The sequence below is a fragment of the Mycothermus thermophilus genome (assembly GCF_041956435.1).
Source record: "Mycothermus thermophilus strain CBS 625.91 unplaced genomic scaffold VTJ04scaffold_3, whole genome shotgun sequence".
Classification (NCBI taxonomy): domain Eukaryota; kingdom Fungi; phylum Ascomycota; class Sordariomycetes; order Sordariales; family Chaetomiaceae; genus Mycothermus; species Mycothermus thermophilus.
The window spans coordinates 3285141-3299453 of NW_027191429.1; the positions used below are offsets into that span (position 1 = coordinate 3285141).

At 55.8% G+C, this 14313-nt stretch overlaps 7 protein-coding genes across 7 annotated transcripts; 5 read left to right on the plus strand and 2 right to left on the minus strand.

The window, feature by feature from the left end:
* Positions 1–1131: 1131 nt before the first annotated feature.
* On the plus strand, positions 1132–2261 carry VTJ04DRAFT_5354 (uncharacterized protein; the record flags this gene model as incomplete). The annotated part of the gene is made up of 4 exons (XM_069363461.1): positions 1132–1176; positions 1245–1262; positions 1328–1531; positions 1596–2261. The coding sequence occupies 4 exons, from the start codon at positions 1132–1134 to the stop codon at positions 2259–2261; spliced, it is 933 nt and encodes a 310-aa protein (XP_069220305.1).
* Positions 2262–3302: 1041 nt separating this feature from the next.
* VTJ04DRAFT_5355 (uncharacterized protein) lies at positions 3303–3919 on the plus strand (the record flags this gene model as incomplete). The annotated part of the gene is made up of 2 exons (XM_069363462.1): positions 3303–3763; positions 3823–3919. The coding sequence occupies 2 exons, from the start codon at positions 3303–3305 to the stop codon at positions 3917–3919; spliced, it is 558 nt and encodes a 185-aa protein (XP_069220306.1).
* Positions 3920–6137: 2218 nt separating this feature from the next.
* VTJ04DRAFT_5356 (uncharacterized protein) lies at positions 6138–7493 on the plus strand (the record flags this gene model as incomplete). Its single annotated transcript, XM_069363463.1, has 2 exons — positions 6138–6759; positions 6892–7493. 2 exons carry the CDS (start codon positions 6138–6140, stop codon positions 7491–7493), a joined length of 1224 nt encoding a protein of 407 aa, XP_069220307.1.
* Positions 7494–8573: 1080 nt separating this feature from the next.
* Positions 8574–9722, plus strand: VTJ04DRAFT_5357 (uncharacterized protein; the record flags this gene model as incomplete). The annotated part of the gene is made up of 4 exons (XM_069363464.1): positions 8574–8642; positions 8802–8892; positions 8989–9539; positions 9600–9722. The coding sequence occupies 4 exons, from the start codon at positions 8574–8576 to the stop codon at positions 9720–9722; spliced, it is 834 nt and encodes a 277-aa protein (XP_069220308.1).
* Positions 9723–10620: 898 nt separating this feature from the next.
* On the plus strand, positions 10621–12020 carry VTJ04DRAFT_5358 (uncharacterized protein; the record flags this gene model as incomplete). The annotated part of the gene is made up of 3 exons (XM_069363465.1): positions 10621–10686; positions 10765–11185; positions 11251–12020. 3 exons carry the CDS (start codon positions 10621–10623, stop codon positions 12018–12020), a joined length of 1257 nt encoding a protein of 418 aa, XP_069220309.1.
* Positions 12021–12051: 31 nt separating this feature from the next.
* Positions 12052–12527, minus strand: VTJ04DRAFT_5359 (uncharacterized protein; the record flags this gene model as incomplete). The annotated part of the gene is made up of 2 exons (XM_069363466.1): positions 12052–12244; positions 12397–12527. The coding sequence occupies 2 exons, from the start codon at positions 12525–12527 to the stop codon at positions 12052–12054; spliced, it is 324 nt and encodes a 107-aa protein (XP_069220310.1).
* A 52-nt stretch (positions 12528–12579) lies between these two features.
* On the minus strand, positions 12580–13196 carry VTJ04DRAFT_5360 (uncharacterized protein; the record flags this gene model as incomplete). Its single annotated transcript, XM_069363468.1, has 3 exons — positions 12580–12619; positions 12789–12897; positions 13070–13196. 3 exons carry the CDS (start codon positions 13194–13196, stop codon positions 12580–12582), a joined length of 276 nt encoding a protein of 91 aa, XP_069220311.1.
* Positions 13197–14313: the final 1117 nt, after the last annotated feature.

The window sequence follows — 14313 nt, forward strand, 5'->3', positions numbered from 1 at the left end:
GGAGCGGAAGGCTTCTCCATATCAAAATCTAACGAAGTGTTTGCTTCTTGCTCGGCCCCTTCGGCCGTTGCTCCCTGTAAGGGTCGCATTCGGGAGACATGCATCAGTCCAGCACGGCGTGCCCCGAAGCCCGATCTGGCCGCATCTCCTTGCCCTTGACCCCCCGTTGTGTTTGTGCCGCCACCATGTCCCTGGTTCGAGTTGGATTGAGGGACGTTGATGGTGAACAGCTCTATGAGACGTTGGAGAAAAAGGGAGACACGGAAAGAATCCCCCTTCCGCGCCATGATGTTGCCGGCGTTTCGTAACGTCTCTGAGAAAACACCGCTAAAAAGCTGTGTCGCTGCTTCGGCTCGATATCTTAAGGCTGATTTCAGTTCAACTGATGGTGTCTTGGCCCGGGCCTAGCCACCACGTGGTGTCAACGGTGGAACCATTGCAGCGGGCTAGCAGCCGATGCTAGCGAGCCGAGGCACCGGGACGAGCCCCTGGCGCATGCGCCTGTGGAGTTGCGGCTCTTAACTGACCTTCTGGACGGCGGGATAGAGAAGTTGACAGTGACATCAGAATAACAAATCGGGAAAACACCACGTTGGACTGACCGGAATGGACTTCGACGGCCCTGTATGGATAGTATTCCGTCGTCCCCATTTTTTGCTCCTGCGTTGCTGTAGCAAACAAAGAGTCCAGGCACATGGATATTCAGGGGTTTGAGCGAACTCCGAGGCCCAACGATCTTTCGACTCCACAGCACATTTTGATTGCAAGGTGACTTGGTTTGAATGCTAAAACGGCCCTGCAACACAGTCAAAGCGCAAGGGATAACCGACAGAGAGTTGAGCATGTGCATCACCAACGGCTAGGTTGGGGAAGTAAGGGCGAAATGCCGTCTGTTATTTTCTAATGCTGTTTCTGGAGTGCGCCTGGCCGCTGAAGCTTTCAAGTCCCTTGACGAATGCCAAGCGGACAGTGGATGACTAAGCATACACGTTCGTTTTGGGGAAGGGGGCGCTAGGGCGTTGTCAACACCACCAACCTTCTGTGGAGGAACTTCATGATTGACACCCTCCATCCCTTCCCAATACTATTGGCATGAATTCCAATGCAGTTGTTAGTCAATGATCTTCTCAGATGGATGTGCCTATCGCGGCGAATATTCTCGGCACACTCGGTGCTGTGAGTACCTGAAAAAGCCTCAATCTCATGCTGGACCCCAAGCCTCACACATTTCATACCTTAAATAGGTGTGTTGGTCAATACAGGTGTGTTCCCCAATCTCAGACTTCATCGTGTCAGGTTCATGCAGGTGGTCTCACGTACGTAATAGCTCATACCTCAAATCATCATCAACTACCGCCGTCACCATGCCACCGGCCTGCAGCCGTCAATGATGATGCTCTGGGCGTGGGCTGGCGTTCCATTGGGTGTCTACAACATCGTTGAGGACTTCAACATCGCCCTACGCATCCAGCCTCAGATCTTGACCGCTCTTAGCCTCGTAACCTGGATTCAGTGTTATTACTACCAGAAAGTACATACTATGTCTCATATCATATCGTGAAAACTTCGACGACTGCCTTCTAACTCTCCTCCAGAATTGGCAGGTAAAACGCTGTCTCCTCACATCCCTCCCCATCGCGCTCTCCATGGCCGGCGTCCAAGCCGCTCTGATCTTGATCTTACGCCTGGTCGTGCCCCATCACGTCACTTGGCCGCGCACCCTCATGGCCGTGCTCGCCGCGGCGCTTCTCGCGGCCGGAGTTCTGCGGCATTATTGGGATATCTGGATCCATCGCACCGTGCGCGGCATCTCGTTCCTGTTTGTCGGCATCGACGCCGCGGGGGATCTCTTCTCCCTCGCGTCGGTGTTCTTCCAGCCGAAACTGGATGTGTTGGGCATGGCAATCTATGGGGTCGAATTGGCCTTGTGGTTGGGAGTGTTTGCGTGCGGGGGATACTATAATTTGTTGCCGTGGATGCGGGCGATGTGGTTCTCCAAGGCCAAGGTACGCGGGGAAGATGACAGCAACCGTGTGGATATTCCACGTTCAAGGAACAGTGGCCAGGTGCAGCATGACGGGCATCATGTCGGGGAGGGTATGTCGACCGGTGCCACGCCGGTTATGCTGCACGATATGCCATCGTCTACGTCAGTCTTCCGGACTGCCTCCAGGGAACTGGATTGGGAGGGCTTGAGATCAAGGAACCGGGAATCTAGTCAAGGGAGCCGTACTGATAACGAAGCATCCGCTGTCCCATAGCGACTGGAAGAAAAGTCGAAGTGGTATTAGTCTCTGGAATTAATGGTCTGCTAGCTCCATGTCATCGTGGCAGACCGGCGAGAAGCAAAGTATGGCCAACACTGGCGTTGTCGGCACCGAGCGCTCGTTCACATGGCGCGAAGCAAACCAATCAGTGTACCAACTAAAGATCCTAGATTGTTCGTAGGATCTTCGAAGCGTTCCGGGAGCCCGGGAAGTGGCACGCGTCCCAAGCCCTCCACGTTACACCGCGTACACAGTAATATAGACCTCGATGTCGCCATCCACAATGGCACCCTCTACAAAATCTTCGGTGTGATCTTAAGATGCGCCTAATGACATTATTACCACCCTCTCGTTCCCCCCGCGCTAAGGCAGGTAAACCGTAGACGCCAATGGCGGACGTACTCGAGCGAGAGAAGAGGGGAACTGGATGGTTGGCTCGAAGAGTTGTCCAACGGCTGCCGTGTAGGCGCGCGCCATAGCTTGGGAATTTTCAAGCACATGGCCGGCGCAGCGTCAAGTGTTCCGGTGCATGGTGGGTTAGGAATAGGAGCGCTTGGTAAGGGATGGATAACGGATGCTTCGCTGGGTACCCAATCATGCGTAACTGTTATATTGCCGCGGATGCATGTTGCACTCTCCCACGATGTATTACGTCGCAACGACGGGCTTGGATCAGGTTCGGCGAGCTTTTGACCGAACCCCTGGTATTTCAGCCCGTCAGCCTTATGTGGGTGTCTAGGACACATACGTATGTGTCCTACCTGAGGTGTTAACGGAGCTGGCTCACGGATCAAATAAGGTTTTCAACGCAACCCCCGTCCGCTTGACTGTGTAGGGTTTCTTCCTCTAATCCAGTAATCTTATCCCGGAGCATTTGACGTTGTTGTCCATGTAATAGCTGACGTCCCCCGGTTCCCGGGCCTTCCTGGACGCCGACCTGGTCCGCCTCTTTCCTTCAGCATGTCCCCATCAACATGCCGCGGCGGCTGCGCTCAAAGGCCTCCATCACCCACAACGGCTATTCCCAACGTTCGCATGCCCTCCCCACGGAACCGACCCCCATGGACTCACCATCAACCCAGAGCAGAGGAGATCCCATCAACAACTTCAACCGAAACAACCGCCACACCAACGCCAGATGCCCAGCAAAGTGTCAGCAACGACATCGCAGCCGCCATTGGCGTCACGGTCTTTTTCGCGTGTGTTTTGATCGGCGTGGGGTTCTGGATGTTGCGGCGGCGCATCTTGAAGCGGAGACAACGACAACAAGAAGGACAGGACATGGAGCAACCGGCAGCACCAGAAACATCCGAGGCCGCAAACGACGACTTCCTGACCATCCTGGGACAAAAGCCCGAGCTGGAAGGAAGTAGGGTGGCATACGAGCTAGACGGGGTGGTGGCGCCAAAGGAGCTTGAGGTGATAGAAAAGCCGGTCGAGTTGGGTGGCACGCCCCGGGCGGAATTGGAGACGTGCTGGAACGACACGGCCACCTGGTCCGCACTCCAACAACTATCACCTGTGAGCCCAGCATCATCATCGAGTTCTGGGGTAGGAGGAACAATGCGGTCGTCTACGATCGTCCTGTCGCCCTTGCCGTCATCCGCGACGATGTCGATGCCGTCGCTAGGAGAGCTTTCGCCTCGGGATAAGGAGGCATTGAGGTTTTCCCCCTACGCCTCATTGGACCGAATCATGTCCTTTGGTTCCTTCACGATGAGATGAACGGCTGGGAGAGCATAAGACCCTTTCTGGAGGCTCTACACGAACGGGTTCCAAGCTGGATAAGGCATGGTTGTTCATGCTCGTGCAGCGCGCAAACGCCCCAGCCCCTGTCCCTGAGGCAACGATGGTTGACGACCTACAACAACGAACGGCGCATATGGGGATGAAGTTCATATCCAATGCACTCAGTTTAATTCAACTCGGACTTTCACCACCTGCTGACAGTCCGAAGGCTCTGAACGCCGCTTTCAAGGTTGTGGGAAATGGCCCTTGACGACAAAGACAGGCACATGGCACATGTCCAGTTTGCGCTGGGCTTGATACTTTTGAATGAGGGGTTCTACTTCGAAAGATCATCAACTTCCCGATTGGTCAGGAGTTCCCAGGCGAGATAATAAAGGTCTGTAGCTGCATGAATGCTGCCGACATTACGGAGTAAGGTCGTCTTTCTGAATCCGGTTGGCGTTTGTCTAGAAGGAGAGGACTCACAGACATGAAGCATGTTCTCATCGTTCAGATGTCGTTTTGATCAGCATAGGATCTCAAAGACGGATGTTCTTAGAGCTATGTGTAGAAGGACGAATACCACAACCACTCTCGCCTTCTATTACCCCTGAATTGGATATCCCAGCGTGGAGATCAGACATCGGTATGATCAACAAAAGGGTTGTTTCGCCCGGAAACTTTCTCAGCTAAACTACCCCTGTGATGGTCAGGCCATAATTCCACAAAGGATGAGAACTGTGTATTACATAGCAACCAAGATAGAAGACTCTCTTATCAACCATCAATATTGGCTAACGATGAGGAAGGATTTACACAACGCCACGAGCCGAATTGGGTGTTGGTTGGCTTCCGTTGAACGGACGCCCTGTATTAAATGGGGGCGAATGGCAATACCAACAAGTGCTATCGCCTCATTCTCAACGGCTCGCCGACGGGAAAGATGTGGATGTCCTGCAACTTGGGAAATGAAGGCCATGAGCACATCCGCTTCTCGGCCCGGATAGTCGAGATTTAGCGTCTCACGTCAGCCGGCCCGCAGCAGCAGTCCAGTGAGCACATGAGGACGGTGTTTAACCTGGGCTCGGGACCGGGTGAAGTTCGAAGGGCAATCAATTCGTCGTTTGGACATGGGGCATGGCTACTTTATCGTGCCATCGCAGCAGTGCACAAGAGAAAATGATGAACCAGTTCCCTGGATGCAATGCCGCGCTGGAAATAGTACCCAGAGTTACCTTGGGCACGACCTATAAAACCCCTAATGCAACAGTGAGCCGGTGTCGAGGAGGACTGGCTGGCGGTGCCGCGTTGGTGCATGAACTAGTGCAACTTGGTAGTTAGTATAGTAGCACTCTTACCGGACAGTTTCCCTTGTCACTCGGCCTTTGGTGAAGATTCCGTCGCCCTCAGACAGCGAGACGAGTGCCAAACACCCGAGGAACAAGCCCTTGGTTAAAGGCTCGAAGAGGCAACCCTAATCCAACTGTCCAAGGCCAGAAACTACTTTGTCGAGCGCAGACACGGATAAGTTACCCGACCTCGCGGCATGAAGGTCCGTGAACCCGCAACACCAATGTTGCTCTGAGGCAGCGATCGGTGACCCCTCCACCACGTTAAACTCCGACCCCTGTCATCAAGGCCCGTCCCGGTCGTCTTGCGTTTAACTGTCAAATCAGCAAGCCCAATCATGCGGTTGAGAGACGCGATAGCGGCCGTTCAAGCGACTGCGCCTCCTGGACGAGATGTTTGTTGAGTTTTAATTCCGGGCCAATTTCCCAACTCGAAGAAGCGATCCCTCCCCACTCCACACCAGCATCCGCGGATGTGGGCAACGGGATCTGCGCTTCAAGCTTTCCCCATGGCGGCGAGGTCACAGCCAAAAACCCGGTACCCCCGCCTCCGCCAGGTCCTCCAACCCTTTTCCTCTCCATTGCCCTTGCCGTCGGTTGCCGAGCGCATCATCGCGCACGGCACGACGTTTACCCCCTTTTTTCCTTGGAAAGAAACCATCTACCACCATATGTCGGGTAACGGACCCGAACCTGGAGGCAGGACAGCACGCCCCGACAGCCCCGTCGCAGCTAGCCAGCATCCGAGAGCGAACCCGACGACCGGACAATAGAACAGACGAACAGCGCCAAAATGGCGACCCCAACAAACCAGGAGCGAACCATCCTCAACGAGCTCACCACCGTCTTCACGCCGCCGCCGCACTGCACCACGGCCGTCGGTCTCGGGACAAAGAATAACGTCGCATGGTGGGGCCAAACCTGCTCTCCCAATGGAGCGAGGGACTACACCGGGTGCTGGCCGGCGACGCGGGGCGGCGGAGAGGATATGGGAGGGAAGGACCTCAGTGGCTGGGGGTTTTATTCTCCCGGCCTGTCATGTCCGTTGGGGTACAGGACGGCGTGTACGGCGGTGGCCGGGGGAAAGTCGCAGTGGCGCGTTCAGTTCCAGATGGAGCCCGAGGAGACATTCGTGGGATGCTGTCCGACGGGGTTCACATGTTGGAATCTGAACGGGCAGACGTGCATATCGCATGTGACGAAAACCTCGATCGAGACGTTCTCGTGCCAGAGCGGCAGTACCGTCAACCCGGGATTCACGACCATTCCGAACGAGTTCGTGACGTCCATGAACTTCTTCGCGCCTATGATCCAGCTGGCGTTTAAACAGTCGGATCTTCCAGAGAGCTTGAGGACGACCAGCAGCAGTAGTAGCTCCACTACTTCCTCGTCGTCTCCCACCTCATCATCGGCGGGTGCGTCATCATCCTCATCCTCATCTTTGTCTTCGTCCAGTTCTTCGTCCAGGGAATCCTCGGAACAATCCAGCACACAACCTACCACGAGCCCTGTATCTTCCACTTCTGACTCCGTGGCAATCGGTGCAGGTCACGACTCGAGCTCCCCAGCCTCCTCCGAGTCAGCAACCACGAACGACACCGGCCTCTCCACAGGAGCAATCGCCGGCATCGCAGTGGGCGCAGCAATCTTCGTCTTGCTGATCGTCGCTGCAGCGGTCTTTGTATGGCGGCGGCGCCGAAAAGACCTCCAAGGGACGGGAGGGAGAAGCGAGCTCGACGGCATGTCAGCCGTGCCTCCACCGTCCACGACAGGACCCTCGGGCACGCTGGTAGGAGGCATGAGCGAAGGCAGCCAAGCAGGGGAGATGAAGTACTTCCCGCCTTACTATGTTCCAGGCAGCGGCGCGGTGGTAATGGGACAGGCCCCTCAGAGATACGAACTGGCGCTGGGCCATGAACGGGTCGAGGCACCGGGAGTGGAAAGTCAGCGGGCCGAGTTGTACACGCCGGAGATGCACCACCATCTACCAGCGCAGTACCAAGGGTATCAGGCACAAGCACAGATGTGGCAGCAACCGCTGCAGCCGCAGCCGGGATGGTATCCGGGTGGTTATCCGGGCGGGTATCCCGGCAATGGTGATGCTGGGCAGCAGGCCCCAGTGGAAATGCCTGCGCAGCGATATACATAGACGGATGCGGTGTGGTTTATCGGTTTAAAAAGGATCATTGCCCAGGCCAAACTTCATGATGGTGTGTGACAAGTTTCCTGCAAGCGATTGATAGGAATCGTGCCATGATCGAGCCCAACGTGATAGTTCCCGTTAGACGTTTCGGATACCCGATGAGCAACGGCTCGTAACAGGCAATCCATCGGTATCATCCTGTCGAAAGACGGAAGAAGTCGAGGATGCAATGTCGATTTCCAGGTTCCAATTGTCATGCCAAGCAGCGGAAACAGTCTTGGGGATGAGAGTTGAGGATTAGACGGAACAAACAGTGCTCGGTCTTCCCGCCTGGACAGAGTCACGATGATGCGCCAGAAAGGAGGACGTCAGAATCCGGAGTAATGTGCGACGGCGCTTTATATGCAAAATATATCCTGTCGATGACCACCCATCTTGATAACAGAGGCTTCCCGTTGTTGTCGTCCGACAGAAAGAGGACTCCCCAAAGACGTTTATCTTCAAGTCCAGGTTGTTTGGCACTGGGTGGGCCTCCCCACCCTCGGCCATGCGGAACCCCTCCACCGGAATGCAATGACAAATGAAGCTGGGCTTGGCGTCTATGGATGCCTGAGGCATCAGGCTCTTTCATTGCCACTCGATCCCGGCCAGTGTTGCTCAAAGACATGGAAGGCAACCCAACTTTGCGTCACCAAATCATCCTTCCGTCATGCCTCTCAGTCCCTTAGGTTCAGTTTGATATCGCGTATCCATACCCATCCTGTCGATCCAACTCTCCTCTTCTCCGATAGAGGGGCCCAAGACCTGCAACGGCCAGGCCCACGTCCGCAGTGAAACCCAGCCTTGTGGACCCTATCGATTGCCGCTAGCGCGTCATTGTTCCAATCGAGATCGGGGGGGTCGTGGACACCCCTGTGCCGTCCTGTCGTCATCGAACGGCAACGAACAGCGACCAAGGAACCCGAGAAGTCGGGAGCTTTTCTCCTGATTTCTTCGCGGCCTAGGTCCGCATGCCCGACCCATAACAGGGTTTTTGTCCTGCCTTAATAGTGAGAGAGAGGTCGCTGTCTGGAGACGCCTGGCATAATGTCCTGGGAATTGTATCGTCGCCAGCTGCTTCGAACTCTGAACAGCAGGTTCATCTATGGCCGGATCGTGAGTTAACCCTCCGTGTACCCGAGTCATAGCAACTGACGTCCCCGCCTGCCTCTTGCTTTCTGGATTCCATTTTATGCTTGATATATATCAATTTCGCCCGTCCCTCTCTGCCTTGGGGACATCAAAGCTAACTTCCATCCGTTGCCGGTCGAAAAGCCACTGTTACATGCCATCATCCTGTTAATCGAGATGGCTCTCTTCGCGCGGCTCACCAGCCGATTCAATGCGTTCTACGAACAGCGACCCAGTATGTTATTCTCGATGCATCGATCCGGATCACTACCCGTCCGGTCGAGTCCTAGATCCATCTTGATGCGGTAACTAACCCATCATCGCTCTACAGTCCTCACTATGATGGTGTCCAACGCGGTGTTGGGTGGTATCGCGGACACAGTGGCGCAGACAATCACGGCAGTACGAGAGCGAGCCCTCCGCAAGTCCAATGGCCGTCTTGACCCACGAGAGGATGCCCTCGCCATCGAGATCCACGAACTCGACCGTAAGAACCCGTTCACGGACCGCGAGTTGATCCCCGAGTCCAAGCTGCTCCCGCCGCCGTTCGACTTTGAACGCCTCACCCGTTTCATGGCTTATGGCTTCTTCATGGCCCCGGTGCAGTTCCGCTGGTTCAAGTTTCTCGAGAGATGCTTCCCACTCGGCAAGCCACCGAGGTTCCTGCCCGCTCTCAAGCGCGTTGCCTTCGACCAGCTTATCTTTGCGCCGTTTGGTCTTGGCTGCTTCTTCACTGCCATGACGCTCGCCGAGGGTGGCGGCAAGACGGAGGTGGTCAATAAAATGCGCGACATGTATGTGCCGACGCTGAAGGCGAACTACGTCTTGTGGCCCGCCGTGCAGGTCATCAATTTCCGGTTGATGCCGGTGCAGTTCCAGCTGGTGAGTGCCGTTTTGGTCCTATACTGAAAGATAGGCTTGCTGATTAACCATTCTCTCTAGCCGTTTGTTTCGACCGTGGGTATCGCCTGGACAGCCTTCCTCTCGCTGACAAACGCATCGGAGAATGTCCACGAGGCCCGCCGTGTGGCTCATCACCGGCGACAAGAGATCCGGTTGCCGTAAGTGGTGAGAGTAAAGGCCGCAGACATGATGGATGGTTGGATGGATGGGATCGTGAGGCAGGGTGCATTCAGCCTGGTGGGTGGCTTATTTATGAACTTTGGGATATGTGAGTGCCAACGGTTGACACTCACCATGAACATACGGCGCCCGGCGTTCGGTCTGCGTTATTTGGGGGATGAGGGTGGCTTACTGGATCATTAAAATGGATTGTACAATAGATCTCTCATGATGTCCCCTTGCCGTGCCGCCTTAGGTAAGACAAATACCATGGAAAACACGCGAGACATCCAAATCCAACCTGGGACTCTTGCCTGAGACAGACAATCATTGGTGCGCCCAGCTCCGATCGTCGCCGTCCGGTTCCTGAACAACAGAACGTAGCCGAAGTTCGGAGAAAGGAACGCACCCATGGCTGAGCTTGGTCGTTTGCCAAGCCAACCGCGGAGGTTCACTCGTCAACCCTTGACACCATCACCACGCCGCGGAAGAGGCATCAATTCCAAATGCAGTGAGCTGATCGACCCTCGTATGTGGTAGGAAGCCGGCAATTCATCATCCTTGAGCAATTGCCATCTCCTTGACTGGTCAATGGCTCGCTGGCCTGAATGTCAAAAAATCCGCTAACCCTGGGCCGACGTCACAGGAGGAGAAGCTCAAGCGAACAGCCCCACCAGCCGTCTTCCTCACCACCCCCAACCCGCTAAGGTGACCCCTCTACCCCTCCATCCCGCGCTGTCATTGCCTCAGCCCACTCCTCCCGGGAAACCTCCTGCGTTTTCTTATTAAAAGCTACGCCCTCGGCCTGTTTTCTGCACTCCCTGCTCCTTCTGTGATCCTGATCCCCCAATCCGCCTTCACAGCCTGTTTTATCCAGCACCGGTCTAGCTCTACCGTCAACATGTCTCTCGCCAACAAGCTCTCCATCGAGGACGTGGACCTCAAGGGCAAGCGGGTCCTGATCCGCGTACGTAGCAATCCATGTCTCCTGACCTGAGCTTGGTTTGAGGAGCTTCGAATCGACTGACTCCCCGTTTGCTTCCAGGTCGACTTCAACGTGCCCCTCGACGCCGAGAAGAAGGTCACCAACCCGCAGCGCATCGTTGGCGCTCTCCCCACCATCAAGTACGCCATCGACCATGGTGCCAAGGCTGTGATCCTCATGTCTCACCTCGGCCGCCCCGACGGCAAGGTCAACCCCAAGTACTCGCTCAAGCCCGTCGTCCCCGAGCTCGAGAAGCTGCTGGGCAAGAGCGTGACCTTCGCCCCTGACTGCGTTGGCCCGGAGGTTGAGGAGATCGTCAACAAGGCCGACAATGGCGATGTCGTCTTGCTCGAGAACCTGCGCTTCCACATTGAGGAGGAGGGCAAGGGCACCGATGCCGAGGGCAACAAGATCAAGGCCGACAAGGCTAAGGTGGAGGAGTTCCGCAAGGGCCTGACCAAGCTTGGTGATGTCTACATCAGTCAGTTCTCCCCTCGTTTCTTTTGCCCAACTCCCCTGAGCCGCCAGGAACTAACCCCTTCGTAGACGATGCTTTCGGCACTGCCCACCGCGCTCACTCGTCCATGGTTGGTGTCGACCTCCCGCAAAAGGCGGCCGGCTTCCTCATGAAGAAGGAGCTCGACTACTTCGCTCAGGCGCTGGAGAACCCCAAGCGCCCGTTCCTCGCCATCCTGGGCGGCGCCAAGGTGTCGGACAAGATTCAGCTCATCAACAACCTCCTCGACAAGGTCAACACGCTCATCGTCTGCGGCGGCATGGCCTTCACCTTCAAGAAGACGCTCGACAACATGGCCATCGGCACCTCGCTCTTCGACGAGGCCGGCGCCAAGACGGTTCCCGACCTCGTCGAGAAGGCCAAGCGCAACGGCGTCAAGCTGGTCCTGCCCGTCGACTTCATCACGGCCGACAAGTTCGACCCCAACGCCAACACGGGCACCGCCACCGACAAGGAGGGCATCCCCGACGGCTGGATGGGTCTCGACTGCGGCGAGGAGTCCATCAAGCTGTACAAGGCGGCCATCGACGAGGCCCAAACGATTCTGTGGAACGGCCCGGCGGGCGTGTTTGAGTTTGACAAGTTCGCGAACGGCACCAAGGCGACCCTCGACGCGGCCGTCGAGGCGGCCCAGAGCGGCAAGATTGTCATCATCGGCGGCGGCGACACGGCCACGGTGGCCGCCAAGTACAAGGTGGAGGACAAGCTGAGCCACGTCTCGACGGGCGGTGGCGCCAGCTTGGAGCTGCTGGAGGGCAAGGCTCTGCCGGGTGTGGTTGCGCTGAGCGAGCGCCAGTAGGTGATTACTACTACTTGATTTTTGTTGTTGTTTATTGTGTTTTAGTTACGGGTTGTTGGGCCTGTTGGTAACTGGGAGAATAGCAAGCCGATGCTATGAAGATATAAAAAAAAAGTACAAATTTTGCCGTGCTCATGCGCGATGGGCTGACTGCTTCGGTGGTGGTGTTGCAACCTGTCGAGGACATATTGACTGGGATGCCCGAGAAAATTTCTATGTTCCTGCTGTCGCTTGTAATTCATGGTCCAAACTATCCATGGATATGCTACCATGGATGCTTCCCAACTTGCTCCTCCTTTCGCCCTTGATCAAATCTCTCTGTTGCTGCACCGGCGCCCTCCCTCCTTAATGTATCATGTCCCGGCCTTGCAAGAACTGGATATTCTCGGGAGCGATCTCGGCCCCTGGATCCTGGGCCGAATGAAATGCGGTGGATTTTTGTTGATCTTCTGGTTTTCTCTGTTCTCTGCGATTACACCAACGCCATCCAAGCCCCTCATCGCCCATAGCCCGCACTTTATCCCATCATCCTATCATCCTACACGTGATCTGATCGTCATCACCGCTTCCTTGACGCCTCGACTTTCTTCAGTTCCTCCCTGCAAACAAGGACAACATGTTAGCAACTTAGGCCGGAGAAGAGCAATTGCCTTTCGGTGGAGGCTGGTCCCTAGCGAACTGGACCTCTCCAGCCGCCAGGGTCGGGCCAGGGGGGCTAGGGTAAGGAGGCATTATTTCATTGGAAAGAAAGGGGAAGAAGAAACGGACTTAAGCTGTGTCGAAAAGTCGTCGGTTGTGTCGTCGTCATCCCACGACTCCTCCCAGAGATGCTGCGTCGTGTTGTTTCCGGCGGCTTCGGTTTCGCCTTCGTCCCAATCTGTTTTGTTTGTGAAGACGGGAAGTCAGCCTCGGTATTCCTGTCTTTCTTGTTTGTAGATCCGGCTGGGGCAGCATAGCTCCGGTGTGCGCAACAACGATCATAACAACGACATTGTCGATGTCTCATTTGTATGGGCCGCGGGGTCGCGAAAAGAGAGGTGTTGACTAACCGTCGACGGGGAAGTCCTCGAACTCGTCGTCCTCCTCCAGAGTGGCGGGTTTTTGCTGCTCGGCGGCAGGTTGGGTGTCGGCCTTGGACTCGGCAGGGGGCTTCTCGTCCTTCTTTTGTGACGCCATGGCTGGAGGTATCTGGGTAGATGCGGATGGATGGAGATGGGGAGGAGGATTCGATGGAAGTTGCTGACGCTGTCGGTGAGGGGGATTCGAGGGAGAGGGGACGTAGTTGACGGGGTTGTTCTTTTGGATGTTGGCTGTCCCGGAGATCAGCGACGACGTTATTTCTGGTGAGTTCGGCTGGTGGATGTTTGGCGTGTCGCTGATGAGATGTGCTCCACGCCCAAGATGCGTCCGAGACGGTGTGCTGAAGGCAGGTCCCAAGTTGCGCAGCTTCCAGGCTGAGGGGCCCGGGATCAACGCACGGGCCAATAATGGTGGGGCAGCCAGCCGTTGCTTCTGTCCCGAACGCCACGGGTCAGCCCCACCCCCGCCGCACCAGGCCGGCTTCCAAGTTTACGGTGTTCCTCTCCGGAGCTCAAGGTTCCCAGGTTTTCTGTCAGGTACGGAGGATAGACATGAAGGAATGGACAGTTTTGTGAGTCTTTGTCAGGCACCTTCATTTATTCTCTGGACCAATGCTTATCAGCCCTGCTACCCCGTGCCGATGAAGGGGATGAAGGGGCTTTTTACCTGGAGGCGCCCCATTTCTCAAGTTCTTTGTTGGCCATCAACGTGGGGACGTTGGGTGCCCGGAAGACTGGGGCGACGTACTGGGACCAGCCAGCATCCCGAGATCCGGGAGATGCGCCAATTGGATGGGCTCCAAACGGCAAAAAAAGCTTGGTCGATCTCAGTGTCCATCGCAGGAGCTTGCGTGTCTCGCGGCCGAAACGGGCATTTGATATTGCGCCTCTGCGATCTTTTTGTTTCATGAATGCAGACAGCTGCCTGCCCGAGAATAACGTCACCACTTCCAGGTTCCAGGCCGTCAACACGGGACAGCAACCCGAGCTTGCCAATCGCCTCTACCTAGGTAGGTTTTCAACGGCCATACATATGTCTCATCGCCCGACTGGCCCGATTTCTGCTCCTTGAAATCGGGAAATCGGGCTTATCTTCGCCCGTTCCCCGGACCATGCTGGCGCTAGTCCCAGCAACCCCAGAAGCGGCGAACAGGGATAGTGGTTTTCACCAAAGCTGGTCCAGGCCCAACCTTGAAAATACCTAAACTCCGGCA